The sequence below is a fragment of the Myxocyprinus asiaticus genome, chromosome 24 (genome assembly GCF_019703515.2).
Source record: "Myxocyprinus asiaticus isolate MX2 ecotype Aquarium Trade chromosome 24, UBuf_Myxa_2, whole genome shotgun sequence".
Lineage (NCBI taxonomy): Eukaryota > Metazoa > Chordata > Actinopteri > Cypriniformes > Catostomidae > Myxocyprinus > Myxocyprinus asiaticus.
This window is the reverse complement of record NC_059367.1, coordinates 19,636,299-19,654,391: the sequence shown is the minus strand read 5'-3', so window position 1 is coordinate 19,654,391 and position 18,093 is coordinate 19,636,299. Positions and strand designations below refer to the sequence as shown.

General features: G+C 38.7%; 1 protein-coding gene across 1 annotated transcript in view; it reads right to left on the bottom strand.

The window, feature by feature from the left end:
• Positions 1-18,093, bottom strand: part of cpne5a (copine Va) — a 131,923-nt gene that overhangs the window by 46,226 nt on the left and 67,604 nt on the right. The window contains exons 8-13 of the mRNA XM_051652479.1: positions 15,972-16,075; positions 15,574-15,678; positions 9,021-9,062; positions 8,366-8,441; positions 4,832-4,885; positions 3,511-3,572 (exon numbers count right to left, since the gene is read on the bottom strand). Coding sequence (XP_051508439.1) covers positions 3,511-3,572; positions 4,832-4,885; positions 8,366-8,441; positions 9,021-9,062; positions 15,574-15,678; positions 15,972-16,075 — 443 coding nt within the window. The remainder of the gene's footprint in view (positions 1-3,510; positions 3,573-4,831; positions 4,886-8,365; positions 8,442-9,020; positions 9,063-15,573; positions 15,679-15,971; positions 16,076-18,093) is intronic.

Below are 18,093 nucleotides of genomic sequence, written 5' to 3'. Positions count from 1 at the left end.
TAATTTAATTACTGTCTGAATCCACATCTCCGAGTGATTTAGAAAAATTATTTTTGACCACTGCTAAGTGCCTTATGATTGTGCTGTGTTAATGTACAGTTGTGAACAATGGAGGATTGTGTAACAGAAATGTTTGAATTAATTCACAATAATACAATTACGTCGACGCTCCACCACAGTGAGTGGGATCTCTTAAGTAGAAGGAAAAGAAAAACAAGAGCCAGATCACGTAAACTTTTGAAATGGGTCATTATTATGGCAGCAACATGTAATAAAATTGTAATATATAACATTTTAATATAGAAACATGTACTATATACATATTTACATAGCGCTTGCATGACTACTCGTTCATATGCATCAACTAGTCCCAGAAAAGTGGCCGGGTCAATGTCTACCTTATTTAAAAGTTTTAATTTCCCCCAGCACTTAAAAAAAAACAAAACACTGATGATAATTCCAATTGATGTCCATCATTCTGATAGATAAAACATAAGAAAACCATTTTAACCATAGTGCCTCAAATTTAATTTTAACTGTCTTTACTGTCCTTGATATGTGCGGTTTCTCTCTCTCTCTCTCTGCATGCGCTTAAGAGAGAAAACGCACAACTGAGGTGATGTGGGTGAGAAACGAAGCATGCGTACCCCCGTTGACAGATTTATTTGGCTTGCATTGTCAAACAGTTTTGTCCCTACAGTTTCTTGATTAGTTTAATTGCTCTTCGCAAATATTTTACACTGTAAATGTCCGCAGCGCTTTGTAAGCGGTTCACTCATACATGCTTTGAATTTTTTTTTTATTTTATTTTTTTACTTTAGCGAAATTCCAAACATATTTTAATGCAAATACAGAGGACTTGTGGATTGAGGAATTTTCCATATAACAAGCACAACTGGAATCATGTGATTGACAAATAGTCTCGCTCATCCCCCGTGAAAACATTCAGTGGGGTGCCAATGTTGATACTGCATTTAAACTCTCTTAAATAGATAGTTGTGGCCCTGCAGCAGCCCCAATAACTTGTAAACACAACTTTGTTTACAAGTGGACTGATAAATAAAATGTCCTTTCAGCCAGCTCCTGCCATCCCTTACAATTAATCTAGAGTTCTGACTAACTTGCTGCAAACTTGCTGCACATTTTCCATTCATTATTTTCCCATGCAAATGAGCTTACGATTCACCACAAATGTTTGGCAGAAGTTTGCAGTTCTCCACCGGTAGTGGTGAACCAGCAGCAAACCTTTGGCGACAATGAAGGTTTGCAGCAAGTTTGCCAGAACTCTCCATTTTTGTATATGATTTATTTGTGTGTGTGTGAAAAATGCCTTAGACAGACAGTTAACACAGTGAACAGGCCGTGGGCAGTCTGTGGGCATGCCGTCTGAGGCTGAGATTACTGACTTGATAATGTGTTGTTTAACTGTTGAATCTCAGCTATGAGATTACTGAGTTAACACATCACAAAGAGTAGTGGTCGACCGATATGGGTTTTTTAATGGCCGATGCCGATATCCAGAGAGCAGGGTGGCCGATAGGCCGATACAATGCCGAAATATCACAATTTAATATAGTAAATAACAAACATAAAAAATAAATACTGATTAACTCTTATTTAGCACTATATTTACTAACTTTCACACAAAACTAAAAAATAATATTGTATTTTAAATGGTAGATAGCAGTTTCTTCAGATTCCTGTTTAGTCATCAAATTTTTGTAATTTATTTGCACATGAAGAAATTGTTAATATATTAGGAAGGAAATAACAGTACACACAGTAGTCCAGCAACCATGGATGGCATGTCCATGTTAGCAATCGCATTTACTCAAAAAAATATCGAATCAAACCAATTGTACATACAGTTTATAGTGATTATGACACTTCCTTATAGCACATGTGACGTGCTTTTACCTCGGGCTGCATCCGAAAACGAAGGCAGCTGACTTCCTACCTTGCTTCCTAATCAGTTAATGGCTTAACTGACATCTGTTTTGAATGAATGGAACTCTTAAGGCAACTGGTCTCCGAACAGATTGAAAAGCACCTTATACTATTGTACCTCCGTATACAGCCTCCGGAGGCATCATTTTCCTGGTTTCGGACGCAGCCTTGAAGTTGCACTCACACGCTCGTGTGGATCCAGCACGAGCCTCAATCTCCTGACAGTGTAAACAGCCTGGATTGCCTACTTGGATTGTCACGGGGTGACCATCATGATTTGTGAATGAGAGGAACTTTTGATCCTGATCCTGAAGTTCTTGATTCTGGCTGATGGAATACGCACTTCAGAGAAAGATATTAGATGAGTGCTCGACAGAAGAAAACGCTGGATTTTCGTGAGGTTTGTGAATGACATCTGTTTAAACAAGATATATGCATATTTGCAAATGGTATATAATAAAAGTTTTATTGATATTACCTTTAATCATTAGAAAAGCCACAGGGAATTGTTGAGAATAGACTGTTAGAATACATGCTTCAGAGGAAGATTTATGAGCACTCCACAGGATGCTGGATCTGCTGAAGTTGTGTGAGGTTGGTTTATTACATCTGTTTAAACAATATATGCACATATTTGCAGATGGTATATATGATATTAGTTTTATTGATATTTACCTTTTTTTCATTAGACAAGACAGTTAAAGTTACAGGGAACTATTGAGGAGAGAGAGGGAGAATGAAACAGGCGAGCACTTTAATATTATGAGCTCAGCTGACAAACATAAAATGTCAGATGAGTCTGCCGCAGCTCTGATATGTGGATCGTTTAAATGACACTGTACTGCACACTGGTCTATTACTGTAGTAACACAATGGCACGTAACAACAAAATGAACCGTGACTGGTTGTTTACATGTCTCAGTTGCTTCACATGCAAGCAGGCGATTTTCGGCACCCTCAAGAAAAAATTGGCCAAACGGGAAAATGTATTTTAATGCGATAATTAAAAAAGTCAGAACGGCGATATATTGGTCGACCACTAACAAAGAGGTTACAAGTCACAGCATAACTCTCTGTCAGAGATTACATACAGTAGGAAAAGTGCTAGCAGTTTATACTTCCTAAAGCCAGAGATAACAGAGGATCAGACTGAAGTATAATGGCTCAAAAATGTTTTCCACAAACAAGGGCAGCCTTTCATCAGAGCAAACCAGAAAGGACCTGGTAACCCCTGACTCATGATTACTGTAACTACTACAATAGCTGTGTTTGTTGTTGTAGATTAACATTTACAGGGTCTTTTGGGTCTTGTTTTCTGGAGCTCTTTGAAAAAGCTCTTTGATGCCATCACTGTGATAACATCTGGACAGATTGAGCTTCAGCAAGATTTTAACCTTTGCATTCAGTGAGAATGTTTACAAAAATTACATGTTATGACAAAGAGATTTAGATACAAAATTCATAGGTATTATAGAGAAGCCTAAATGTTTATGCATCATATTTGGGTGTGTGTGCATGCAGCTGTGCATCTATATGTGTGTTAATACGTATTTTTGTCCATACCCCGCTTTGATGTAGTCCAGGAATGTGTGTTCGGCCTCCACAGAGAATGAAAGCAGTGTCACCTGGGTAATTGAGTAGCAAAAAACACGATTTACAAAAGAATATGCACACAACCACATAACAGTCTATCATTACACATTACACAAACACTCTTTCTCTCTCAGCTGTCAGTATCAAACACTCTGATTTATTAGTGTTGTCATTAGAGGACCAGAATCTTTCCGTGTTGGGAGATGGACTATTCATTTGAGTTTTGATTAGAATCTCAAAGCCAATTCATGCCAGTCAGTGCTATGAGTCTTTCAGGATCATCAATCACTGTTATCCACCTAGACCTCCTATATTACTCCCTCACTGTTCTCCTTATCCAAGTCTGAAACAGAAAGTAATATCCAGTCAATGGACTTAGATTTCAGCTTGTCAAGTACTAAAGCCTGCATGTTCAGATCTTTGAAGGTCCAAAAATCACATAAGGCCACATAAAAGAAATCCATATGACTCCAGTGGTTAAATCCATATTTTCAGAAGTGATATGATAAGTGTGGGTAAGAAACAGTTCCATTTTTAAGTATAAAGCGGACTTGAATATTGATCTTTTTCTCACCCACACCTATCATATCGCTTCTGAAGATATGGATTTAACCACTGGAGTCTTATGGATAACTTTTATGTGGCCTTTATGTGATTTTTGGACCTTCACAGATCTGGTCACCATTCACTTGCATTGTTAGGACCTACAGCTGAGATATTAATTTTTTTTTTATCCCCTTTTCTCCCAATATGAAATGCCCAATTCCCACTACTTAGTAGGTCCTCGTGGTGGCGCAGTTACTCACCTCAATCCGGGTGGCGGAGGACAAGTCTGAGACAGTCAATCCGCGCATCTTATCACATGGCTTGCTGTGCATGACACCGCTGAGACTCACTGCACGTGGAGGCTCATGCTATTCTCCACGATCCACGCACAACTTACCATGTGCCCCATTGAGAGCGAGAACCCCTAATCACGACCACGAGGAGGTTACCCCATGTGACTCTACCCTCCCTAGCAACCGGGCCAATTTGTTTGCTTAGGAGACCTGGCTGGAGTCACTCAGCACGCCCTGGATTCGAACTCGTGACTCCAGGGGTGGTAGTCAGTGTCAATACTCACTGAGCTACCCTGGCCCCCAAGCTGAGATATTCTTATAAAAATCTTTGTTTGTGTTCTGCAGAAGAAAAAAGTCATACACAACTAGGATGGCATGTGGGTGAGTAAATGATGAGAGAATTTTCATTTTTGGGTGAACTATCACTTTAAGACAGCAAGCTTTCTACTCACAGTGCCAGAGTTGCTGTATCTCCTCTTTTTTAGTTTCTTTTTGGAATTCACCACCTGAAATAGCACATTTAAAGACGACAGACAATTTAAAAGCAAGAGTAGATGAGTGTGAGAGAGAAAAAAAGAGAGAATTGGTCTCATCAGACAGGTAACCTGTATAAAAGAGTTTGAGAGAATTGCTTCCAGTTAATTTCCAGGCAGCCAGTCAGGTTTTGTTTCACTATCTTTCAAAGACATAACTAATCTAAGTGTTCAGATGCTTTTTAGAAATCAGATCAGTAACATACACAACCTTGGCTAACAGTTTGGCAACCACGATGCAGACAATGTGATTTGTATGGATTGAGGTTCAGCTGACCGAGCACCGTGTTGTTTGTCCAAACCAATCCCCAGGAGAGCCCAGATCTTTTAATGTAGACTGCTGGGACTGTCACACTCCTTTAGAACACATTTCACCACCCTCTCGCCCCACCGCATGGCTAATGCAGGGGTGCACACATACTGCACGTTTACACACACACACACACACACACACACACACACACACACACACACACACACACACACACACACACACAGATATTCATTCGTACACTCCCCATCTCCTTGTACCTCACTGTCATTTTCCATTCCTCTTTCTCACATACTGTACACACACACACACACACACACACTTTATTCCATATAAATATAAATATGTATGTCTTATTGTCCCTCTTCCTGTTATCTTGCTCTTTCACAAACACTCAAAAACAGTTTCTCATACTCCTTTGCTGCTGTTGTATCAGGGTTGCTGCAGAGTTTTAAAAATCAAATTTAAGACTTTTAAAGACCTTTTTCAAGACCTGAACAAATAAAGTTAATATCGTATCCCCATACCAAAACAAACCCACACAATCTCAAAATACATCATGTATCACAGTCTCTTAAACAGGCGGGGGCACACATTCAACATGGCCTTAACATTGCTTATCAGTAAAACAGGGTAGGCTATATGCAAGTTTAAAATACTTAAGACATGTTTTCCACATATATCTCACTCTAAAATTGGTTTATGTACTGTACCATTATATAAATAATTACAAATTAGAGGTCGACCAATATAGGATTTTGCTGATACGATAATGAGAAAGGCATTACATTTTTTTATGTTTAATGCATGTTTAAACTGTGAAATTGTAAACTAATAGTAACATCCAATATCTCATTTGAAAGATCTGGGTCTCAAGATTTGATATTTTAAAGAGATTTTGATGATCGCAAAGTTACAACAATAAGATTTTATTAAACGTGTCAAGAGTGAAAATGAAAACATGGAAAATGAAACCGGAAGTTCTGACCTTTATTGTCTTCCAGCCAAACACAGATGAGCACAATCCTAAAAACTTCAGTATGCTTTTCATTGCAAGAGTCCAATAAATAAAATCCATTAGAGATTTTAGTCCAAAAATTTACAAATATGAAGAAATATTGATCAATCTGTCTTTGTTCAGGTTTTATTTATTTAACACAAGTTATCATTCATGTCCAATCTCTGTGAAATCTTGCACTCATTGTAGTGTTTCAGTAGCAAAACACCCAAACATGATATTTGGGAGGGTCTTACGAACAAAATGAGCCCTCCCAAGATTTGATTATTAAAAAAAACTATGAAATTCACAAGGTAAAACATCATATAATGTGTAGTTGTAGTATTTTCAATTAAGCTAAGGGTGAATATAATTAAAAAATCACTACATTTAGTTTTATTTGCATTTTTCATACTGTCCCAACTTTTTTGGAATTAGGGTTGTATCATTTAAGATATTTAAGACTTTTTCTGACCTTAAAACTGAATTTAAGACTTTTTAAAGATCTGTGGGGACCTTTGTATTTTCAGGCAGACAAAGTGTGATATTCAAAAGTGTGATATAGCAAAAAGGGGAGACAGGTTGGTTGCCACAATTTTAATTCTACAGTATGTTGAATATCTCTCACTGTACAAACCTAAACTAGGTATCGATAACTAGGATGCTAAATTATACCTCACGTTTTAAGGTACAAACAGACATTTCAACTTAAGGTAAAAACAAACATTTCATAGATTTCACGAAAACAGAATTCATTATCAAATTACATTTCCTACATTTTGTTCATTCGAGACTAAAATTATGTTTCCCCAACTTAGGGCACCAAATGTAAGTTTTTTAGGACTCAGTAATTGAAAACCCACATTGGATAACTACTAATCTGAATTTAAGGGCAAAGCATCCCACTCAGTATCTGTGGTGGTTATGGCTGACATGCATGTATTTAGTAATGTAATTATCGTAATTTCTGCATTTTATACTTCATGTAATCAGAGGGTTGCTGGTTCAGTCCCCACAGCCATCACCATTGTGTCCTTGAGCAAGGCACTTAACTCCAGGTTGCTCCAGGGGGATTGTCCCTGTAATAAGTGCACTGTAAGTCGCTTTGGATAAAAGCGTCTGCCAAATGCATAAATGTAAATGTAAATGTGCCAACCAACCCCAAAACCAATAAGCCAACCACCCCACTTACAATGTTTCTTAAATTTTGTTAGCCAAGTGGCATCATTTACCACAGGCTTTCAAGTCGTACATCAAAATATAATTAGTGGCCATATATTTTAAATAGCTCTCTCAATGATCAAGCGTTGCATCAGTTCAGGCAGTTCATGTGAGTCAAACATACAGTAAACTGAAGCTCTAATGATCAAGACGTCTACCAATACAATTCAGATGCTTATCAGAGCAGTCCTATTTAAGTCCTCCATTTATTCATTGCATGGATGCAAGCTGCACTTAACACCCTCCATCCCCAGCTCCACATCTTGTATAGCAGCTTTGCTTTTAGTTTTCTCTACATCTCTAAGATAACAATTGTTCGCCAGTTTGGAATTCCTATCTTCCATGTGTTATTGCTCCTTGTTTTCGATTTATCAACTTGATGATATCCAGTATTTGATGTTCTTTAAGTGTCCATTTAATCCATTATGTAATGAAGTATATTATCATGTTACACTGTCAGAATGTTTAAAATTGTACAATGTTGTAATAATTCTGCTGGTTCTTTTCTGTTACCCCTGGGGGGTTTTATTTGCTGCACTCCCTGCTCTATCCATGCATGGATGCATGGATGGGCAGAGAGTTTGCCCAGAACAGAACCATACAGCCAACAACAAAAGATTGCTTTAATTGTCTATAAGTGAATAAAGTATACATTCAAGTATTCAATATTCATTTGACCGAAGTGGTCCTGACTGAATTAGTTTTATATAATTTTTATCTAGAATTGGGTGGCAGTTTGTTTTGACACTGAAAAATTTAAAAGTGGTTCAGACCTTCACAGCTTTTCACCTTTGACCAAATGTTTTGAAATAATCAATAAGTGAAGGTCAAGAGGGCAGAGATTCAGATGTTTTTCATGACCTATTATGAACTATTTTGATCCTGGACTGTGTGGTGGGTGTCTTAAGGATACCTTGTCTAAATTTACACTAAAACCAAGCATTGAGTGTTTGGCTGAATTTACCTCGTATACGTTGAATTGACTCTGACCACGTGAAAGCTCTCTGTAGCTGGTGGTGAACTCCCCGATAAAATCATGGCTGAAGCACAAGGAGCAAAAGAGAGACATTTACAATCTGTAACGATGCAGATGAAAAAGGTTTGATGGATTTAAAGTTTTATATGGAATACAGGAAGTTTTATATGAGATCTGGGCTGATCAGTGTTACAGTTTAAAGCAGAGAATCCTGAAGATCTACCTTCATGCAGAATTTCAACTAATCAAACACACCTGAAGCAGCTAATGGACGGTTTTCACATTTCTGGGTTACACTATAGAGGGGTAAATGTCTATAACAGTACATGGGAGACCACAGCAAATCTTTTGCACCAACAACAAAAGAAAAAAATTCCACTATTTATTTACCATGAGTCTAGATATTTCTTTATTTTTAAAGCCAGGGTAATATAACAGAAACTGCAGTAATATAAATTGAATGTACATTAAATTATGCTAAATTAAGGTGGAAATGCATCATCACAGTCTGTGGATTTGGGTATTTGGGTTCACTTGCAAATTATAGTCAGCTATGTTAAAATGGGAGGAAATGAATTCTGCAGTAAGCTGAATCTCCAGGAGACACTGAGCTTCAGTTTGACTGTGTGTGTGTTTGTTCTACCTGCCATCTCTGTCCCAGTCATACACCTCCACTTTAATTGACCTGAAAGATACAAAACAGAGCATATAGGAACATGGTGTGTCAATACAGTATGTTTTGTGCATGTGTGTGCGTGTGTGTGTGTGTGGGCAGGTTTAAGTGGTTTACGAGGACTTTTTTTAGGTTACAAACTGGTAATTACAAGGGTATTATGCTATAAATGTGGTTTATGATGACATTTCTAGTGTTCCCATAATTCAAATCGCTTAAAAAACATACTAAACTATGTTTTATTGAAAATGTAAAAATACAGAAAGTTTTTTGTGAGGGTTAGGTTTAGGGGTAGGGTTAGGTTTAGGGGATAGAATCTATAGTTTGTACAGTATAAAAATCATTATGTCTATGGAGAGTCCTCATAATGATAGCTGCACCAACATGTGTGTGTGTGTGTGTGTGTGTGTGTGTGTGTGTGTGTGTGTGTGTGTGTGTGTGTGTGCATGCATTTGTTTCTTTCTAGCTCTGTATGTGCACATGTTAATGCTGGTGCTATTCTCACCCCTTGCACCATCGGAAAGAGAGAGACAAATAAAGAGATAGAGAGAGAGAGCAGAATTGCAGCAGCTGAACTGATGGAAGCTTTCTGATTAAAAACAGGTTTGAGAGACTCTGTCTCACTGTGCTTTTCATTTCCATACTAAAACCAACCAATTACAGGCCATTATCCAGACAGCGTTTTCTGAATTAAACAGTGGTCGGCAGGGGCTGTAATCCCAGCTGTGCCACAGAGCAGTCGAGCAGCGTCATTTCACCTGACAGGACACAGGCGAGTTTAATTTTAACATTAATTACATCTGAAGTTTTGAATAATTAGAAATTCATTCTGTTCAAATCAAGTTAATGTGATCAATTACACAGAGACAGCCACGATTTGTAGCCTTGTTAATAAAAATGGCTTTCGGGGGTAATAGCTTTAAACATTGTTAGGCAGGGATGTGCTTGAATTTACTGTTGTAGATGTGTTAAATCAAGGGATTTCCACAGTCATGAGATGGAAATGGTGGTGTAAATTCACTAAGAATAAATTGCACCTGCTGATAGCATGGTTTATATGCTCGCACTGTTTGCATTGTAGTAGTGCCTGATTCACTACATTTAATTATGCAAATCATATAATAGCGTAAACATGTCCAAAATGTTGTGCTCAATACTGCCAGCTTTCCACGGCTAGTAATAGCATGTCTATATATGTTTAGCATGAAATAGCATGAAATAACAGCGCAAAGTTTTGTGAATACAGCACAATCTATAATAAGCCTTAGGAAGTCTATTTGCACTGAAAAGAATGTCAGTTACTTAGTTGAAATACTGTACAGCATAATTTCAGCACATTTAGTGCCTGGTTTAACTGGATTGCAGGCGTTTAGTAAATAAGAAGCAAGTTTTGCACTGAAATACAGCACACAAATGTGATGCAACTATTTAGTGAATTTGCTAAATTGTGCTGTTTTTTTTTTTTTTGTTTGCTTGTTTTGGAGCATTTGCATCAAACGTCAGAGATGCCAACATCATATGAGTTGGGATGAGAGAATGTACCCAAACCCAGAGCACTGAGTCTCCATTGAGTAACTCCGTAGAGTAGATGGAGAAACTCTACATCTGTTGCCTTGAGCAGAAGCTCTTTAAGCGAAGCAGATGGGTGCAGCACTGATGTAAGAAAAATATGTAGCAGATGCACCAGGGTTCACATGACACATTCCAAGAATGAAATTTCCTCCAAAATCCTGTCTATCAATTCTCAGATCCCCCGCAGACAGGTCAGACAACCAGTCACCCCCTCGAGCAAAAAAACTCAGTTCCAATCCAACACACAACTGTAGAACATTCTACCTACTGCCAGAACTTTCTACCAACCGCACAGTGATGCATCAGGAATATTTTCACACAGGAGGCCTGCAGTAATTTCCTCTGTAAACTCCGAACTCTTTTCCTCAGGAGTGTGACTGATTGACAGGGTTAAGCACTGTGCCTGTCTCTTCCCAAGATCACAGACTGACACAAATCAGTTTTGACACTCTGGGCAAATAATGACTTCCCCGCACGTCAATCAAACCAAATTTGCTCTCATTTGTTTAAGGCCCCTTAAGGAGGGACCGCCCACTAGCTAACCTGATGCAACAATAGCAGTCATCTCAGAGAAAAGCAGAGGTGAAAGAAGGGATGAAATGAGACACTAGAAGGAATCACACCCATGGGACATTGCACACTATCTGCAAGCAGTAAAACTATTGCAAAGCATATTAACACAATTTGAACTCATCAAAATGAATGGATGATCATATTTGATTACATTTTATCATAACTGAGTCTGATCATATTTTTATTGTTGCATGTACACTACCAAAAGTTTGGACACACTTGACTATTAATGTTTCTCATGATCTTAATTTTTTTTTATCTAAAGGCTTTTGCTTAAATGCTTGAAATTATTTTTGTAGTAAATTGTTCCTACATATGAATTTCTTTACAAAACAAAAATATAGCTATAAGCAGCAATTACTGTTGCCAAGCCCAAAGGTCAGCATGTATCCCACACTAAGCATAACCCATAGAAAGCACAAAGTGGACATGACTTGCATTTAAAATCCACAATGGTTTACAAGTAAACCCAAGCTGGGCTTGAAGCAGTACCCTTCTGATCTCGAGACCAGTTCACCTACCACTGCGCAACACTCCTACAAGCTTGACAGGCAATTGTTACATAAAATGTTTTTTTTAATTGACAAAGCATTTTGACCACTATGTGGTGCTGTCTCTTACTGCCCACTACCCTTAGGACACTGAAGATGCAACCCAATTTTCTTTTAAAACTGGCAAAGCGTTCAATAGATATCTTACTTAAAAATAACATATAAAATGGAGGTGAGGCAATATGGCCTATGTCGAAAATAGTATCATCGACATTCTCATGACCCAAGGAATTAATAGACACTAACCTCATGATTTCAGGACAAACAGTTAAAAAGAAATGGGTAAAAATAGCAAATTTTGAGATTTATTGACCCATAAGTGGTGCTGTCATCAAACTTGGCATGTACCCTCAGATCATGGTCCTTATGAAGCATACCGATTTGAATTTCGATAAAACAAAGCATTGCTTTATGGAAATGGTTTGGTCTATCAAAAAGCTTTAGATTACTTTTGGCCAGCAGTGTCTCAAGATGATCTGAAAAAAATTTGGGGGCAGATCCGTTAAAGTCTGTAGGACAAGTTAGCAAATGTATGTTCTCATCAAATTTCAAGATGGACGCCAAAGTCGTGGGCAGCGATAGGAGTGGTTGAAAAGGTCATGAAGAAAGTTGTAATAAAGTCACATTTTGAACTGATGGTGGTGCAAGAGGGTTTGAGTTGCACCAAGATCCCAAAGTTGGGCAGATTGCTAATCACACCCTCAGCTAATTTGCCAAATTTGACAACTTTCCAATGGTTGTCATTGTTACACCCGCAGCACTTGCCATCTCCCCCAAACGCCGCCAGAGGTCGCCATCACCTGAGTTTTAACATTTCATGAACTACATTTCCCATAATCCTCCAGTCAGACTGATTACTCTTCCACCTGTATCACATTTAACCCTGTCTATTTAAGTTCCCAGTTTCCACGCATTCAACGCAACGAAGTTTTTTTTTGCCTAGTCTACAATTCTGAGCGTTATTACTATCATTGATTACTCTGTGTTTGACTCCTGCCTGTTCTCCGAATTCCCCAGCCTTCTTGTGAGTGTTTTGGATTTACTGCCTGTTTATTGGATTACCCCTCTGCCTATTGGACTCACTTTGTTTGCCTTTCTGGACTGCCTATCTGTGTACCGATCCCTTGCCTGCCTTTGTTTTTGCTCTTTGTTTTGTTACTTTATTTTTACTATTTATTTGCCTTATAAACTGCACATGGATCTTAACACTACTTCCCCGGCGTCTTTGCTACAGTCATAGACTCCCAGCCAGAATAATAATAACAAGAAGGACACTATTAAAACAGTGGCCCTTAAAAATATATTTACATATTTCATAAATAGATGAGTTGGGTGAAGGAAAAGCAGCCAAGAAGTGCCCAGCACATTAGGGAACTCCATTAATACTGTTTAATTAAATTGCTTTGCATTATTCTATTATTATTCTATTCTGCGGAAAGTAGTAAAAAAGTAAAGAATGAGTAGGTGTGTCCAGATTTTGTTTGGACATGACTGGTAGTGTACTTGGTCATAATATCATACTTTGCGACACTATTGCCTCAAAGCCGTGATAATTTACTATTCTGTCATGAACCCAATATATTAGGATCTGTATAACATCTAAACTGTTATTCTGGAGTCTGGACATTTTTCTGTTTAACCATATTCTGACTGGAGTAAAATTATTCCTCTCTATTGTCATCCGTACAGCAGGTAATAATTAGCACAGCACCACAACAGCTGGAGTCTCTATTTTCTTTTTCTCTCCCTTTTGCTCTTTCTCCATCTCACACACACACACACAAGAGATCAGAGGCCAGGTGGGGACTGGGTTGCAGGTGCTTCTGTTCCCTGTGCTGTGATTGGCTATGACAGCTCTCAGACAACACACAGCTGCCAAGGTGTCTGCAAGCCTCACGTGAGCCATGAAAATTAACACACGCTCCCAAACATACACACACATATGCAGATACACATAACACAACAACTGATTGGCATACAGGAAGGTACATAGGCATATGGAAATATACACAAACGCACTCATACACAAATATCTGCTGTATAAAGCAAAAGCAAAGTCTCCATGTAGAGCAGACATAAATCACACCAGTGAGGTGCTCTGTGGTGTAGTGCAGAGCTGTCTGTGATCAAATACTGCTGATGCAATGAGTATCAGCCATCTGATCTCAATGCACGACTGAATCAAAGAGCACTGGGACATGATCACTCTCTTCACACACATACCCACTTCACCCACAGCCATACTCTTTGCTGATATACCATTTACACATATAGACACTGCTGAACCATTGCAAAGCAGTGTTAAAAAAAACACAATGGTATTTAAAATGAAAACATATAATTCAAAAATACACTCAATGACAACTTTATTAGATACACCTGTACACCTACTTATTGATATGATTATCTAATCAGCCAATCATGTGCCAGCAGTGCAATGCATAAAATCATGCAGACATGGGTCAGGACCATTTAATGTTCACATCAACCATCAGATTGGGGAAAAAATTTGATCTCATTGATTTCAACAGTCTCTAGAGTTTACTCAGAATGGTGCCAAAAACAAAAAACATCCAGTGAGCAGCAGTTCTGTGTACGGAAACGCCTTGTTGATGAAAGAGGTCAATGGAGAATGGCCAGACTGGTTTGAGCTGACAGAAAGTCTACGGTAACTCAGATAACCACTCTGTACAATTGTAGTGAGCAGAATAGTATCTCAGAATGCACAACACTACGAACCTTGAGGCAGATGGGCTACAACAGTAGAAGACTTTTTTCAGCCAAGAACAGAAAGCATTTCCGTCCGCTGAACTACTGCTCACTAGATGCTTTTTTTCTTTTTTTTTTTGGCACCATTTTGAGTAAACTCTAGAGACTGTTTTGCATGAAAATCCCAGGAGATCAGCAGTTACAGAAATACTCAAACCAGCCTGTCTGGCATCAACAATAATACCACGGTCTAAATTTTTCATGGTTGAATTTACCCATTCTGATGGTTGATGTGAACATTAACTCATATCTGCATGATTTTATGCACTGGACTGCTGCCACACGATTGGATGATTAGATAATTGCATGAATAAGTAGCTCTACAGGTGTATCTAATAAAGTGGTCGTGAGTGTACATTTCCATTACTTCAAATCCAATTAAAATAAAAAAAGACAACAAATTAATTTATAAATTTTTATAATTGAACAGTAAAAATGCCAGATAATAAGATAGATAACACTAGATTGTCCTGATAAATGAACCAGCGTTAAATTAATTATTCACCCAAAAGTAAAAATTCTGTCACCATTTACTCATCCTCATGTTGTTCCAAACCTGTTCAACTTTTTTTCCCCATGGAACACAAAAGGAGATTCTTGCTTCAGTCACCATTCACTTTCATTGGATGGAAAAAAAGATGCTTTAAAAGTGAAAGGTAACTGAAACTAACATTTTCTGTCATGGAAGAAATAAAGTCATACAGGTTTGGGACAACATAAGGGTATGATGACAGAATTTTCATTTCTGGGTGAACTAACCCTTAAACTATAAACAATATCAGTAAATGCATTAACTTTGGCAGTCCTAAAATATTAAAACTAAAATAAAATCTTAGTATGAAACCAAACTAAATAATAAAAAAAAATACATTCTCTACAAGGTAAATGAACACTAACAATCTAAAACTAAACTAATATATATATATATATATATATATATATATATATATATATATATATATATATATATAATAACCCTGTTACAAACAGCAAATACTCAAAACAAAATGTGTGTTTGTGATGACAGGTGCAGTAGCATCAGTGTGTACCGTGTGTACCTGTCATAGTCTCCATTGCAGAGTGCTCTGATAGGGATGGTGAATGGCTGCCAAACAGGGTTCAGCGTATTCTTTACCACCTCTGTCTTATGGCAGATAGTGAACCTTTGTATCATAACACAAAGATGTGAAACTCAAACAAGGCATTATTTCATTTTAAACATTACACATAAACATACTGCCCCTATACACTAGTAGAAAATATTTTTTTCATATTGCAAGGCTTAAAAGGAGATACAATTTAAAAGTAAGAGTGAATTTTATTGGCTGCAGAAATGTTACCTTTTCTTTGACATTGCTTTCACTTAAAAGAAGACATGCAGACTGCTGTGACACAACTTCCCTGTCTGAGAGAACGGTTTCTGTCTGAAAAAGAACGAAAGAGAAAGCTAACTCACGTTCCGTCCTCATTACTTCTGTAGAACACCATGAACGGGTCAGAGCGGCCAAAGAAGTCTTTCTTATCCAGTTTATTGGCACAAAACTGCATTGTGGCACAGTCCTGTAGGAGTAATCAGAATCAGAATCAGAATCAGAATGAGCTTTATTGCCAAGTATGCTTAAACATACAAGGAATTTGTCTTGGTGACAGGAGCTTCCAGTACACAACAATACAAAAACAGCAACAAGACTTTTAAAAAATAATTAAAATTGAATAAAAAATAGATAAATATTGAAAAGAAAAAAGTATACATATATATATATATATATATATACACACACATACATACATATACATACACACACATACATACATACATACACACATACACATTCGTTGTGCAAATCTAAATACAAATCAGTTATGTACAGTGCAAGGGAATGTAATGGCAGAAGAGGTAGGATGTGTTGGATAATATAAAAAGACTAAGCTGTGTATTGCACATTAATTATTGCTCAAAGGGGCAGTTTTAACTGTTCATGAGATGGATAGCTTGGAGGAAAAAACTGTTCCTATGCCTGACGGTTCTGGTGCTCAGAGCTCAAGTGTCGGCCAGAAGGCAACAGTTCCAAAAGGTAGTGGGCAGGGTGAGTGGGGTCCAGGGTAATTTTTCCAGCCTTTTTCCTCACTCTGGAAGTGTATAGTTCTTGAAGGGGGGGCAGGGGGCAACCAATAATCCTCTCAGCAGTCCGAACTGTCGTTTGTAGTCTTCTGATATCTGATTTCGTAGCTGAACCAAACCAGACAGTTATTGAAGTGCAGAGGACAGACTCAATGACCGCTGAGTAGAACTGTATCAGCAGCGCCTGTGGCAGGTTGAACTTCCTCAACTGGCGAAGGAAGTACAACCTCTGCTGGGCCTTTTTCGCAATGGGGTCAATGTGGGTCTCCCACTTCAGGTCCTGTGAGATGGTAGTGCCCAAGAACCTGAATGACTCCACTGCTGCCACAGTGCTGTTCAGAATGGTGAGGGGGGACAGTGTTGGGGTGTTCCTCCTAAAGTCCACTATCATCTCCACTGTTTTGAGCGTGTTCAGCTCCAGGTTGTTTTGACTGCACCAGACAGCCAGCTGTTTAACCTCCCTTCTGTATGCAGACTCATCGTCATCTCGGATGAGGCCAATGACAGTGGTGTCATCTGCAAACTTCAGGAGCTTGACAGAGGGGTCCTTGGCGATGCAGTCGTTGGTGTAGAGGGAGAAGAGGTGTGGGGAGAGCACACATCCCTGGGGGGCATCAGTGCTGATTGTACAGGTGCTGGAAGTGAATTTCCCCTGTCTCACAAACTGCTGCCTGTCTGTCAGAAAGCTGGTAATCCACTGACAGATAGACGTGGGAACAGAGAGTTTGTGTAATTTAGTCCAGAGAATAGCTGGGATGATGGTGTTGAAAGCTGAACTGAAGTCCACAAAAAGGATCCTTGCATATGTCCCTGGTCTGTCCAGATGTTGCAGGATATGATGCAATCCCATGTTGACTGCATCATCCACAGACCTGTTTGCTCGATAAGCAAATTGAAGGGGATCTAGAAAGGGTCCAGTGATGTCCTTCAGGTGGGCCAACACCAGTCTCTCAAATGACTTCATGACCACAGACATCAGGGCAACAGGTCTGTAGTCATTAAGTCCTGTAATTTTTGGTTTCTTTGGGATGGGGATGATAGTGGAACATTTAAAGCAGCATGGGACTTCACACTACTCCAGTGATCTATTGAAGATCTGTGTGAAGATGGGGGCCAACTGGTTAACACAGGATCTAAGACATGCAGGTGAAACGCCATCTGGGCCCTGTGCTTTCCTTATCCTTTGTTTTCGAAAGACACAGCTCACATCATCTTCACAGATCTTAAGTGCAGGTTGAGTAGCAGGAGGGGGGAGGAGGGGGGTTGCAGGAGGTGTTGGTGATTGTGTGAAGTGAAGGTCAGAGTGGGTGTGGGGTGTGAGATTGGGCCTTTCAAATCTGCAGTAGAACACATTCAGGTCATCAGCCAGTTGTTGGTTCCCTACAGGGTTGGGGGTAGGAGTCCTGTAATTCGTAAGTTGTTTCATGCCACTCCACACTGATGCAGGGTCATTAGC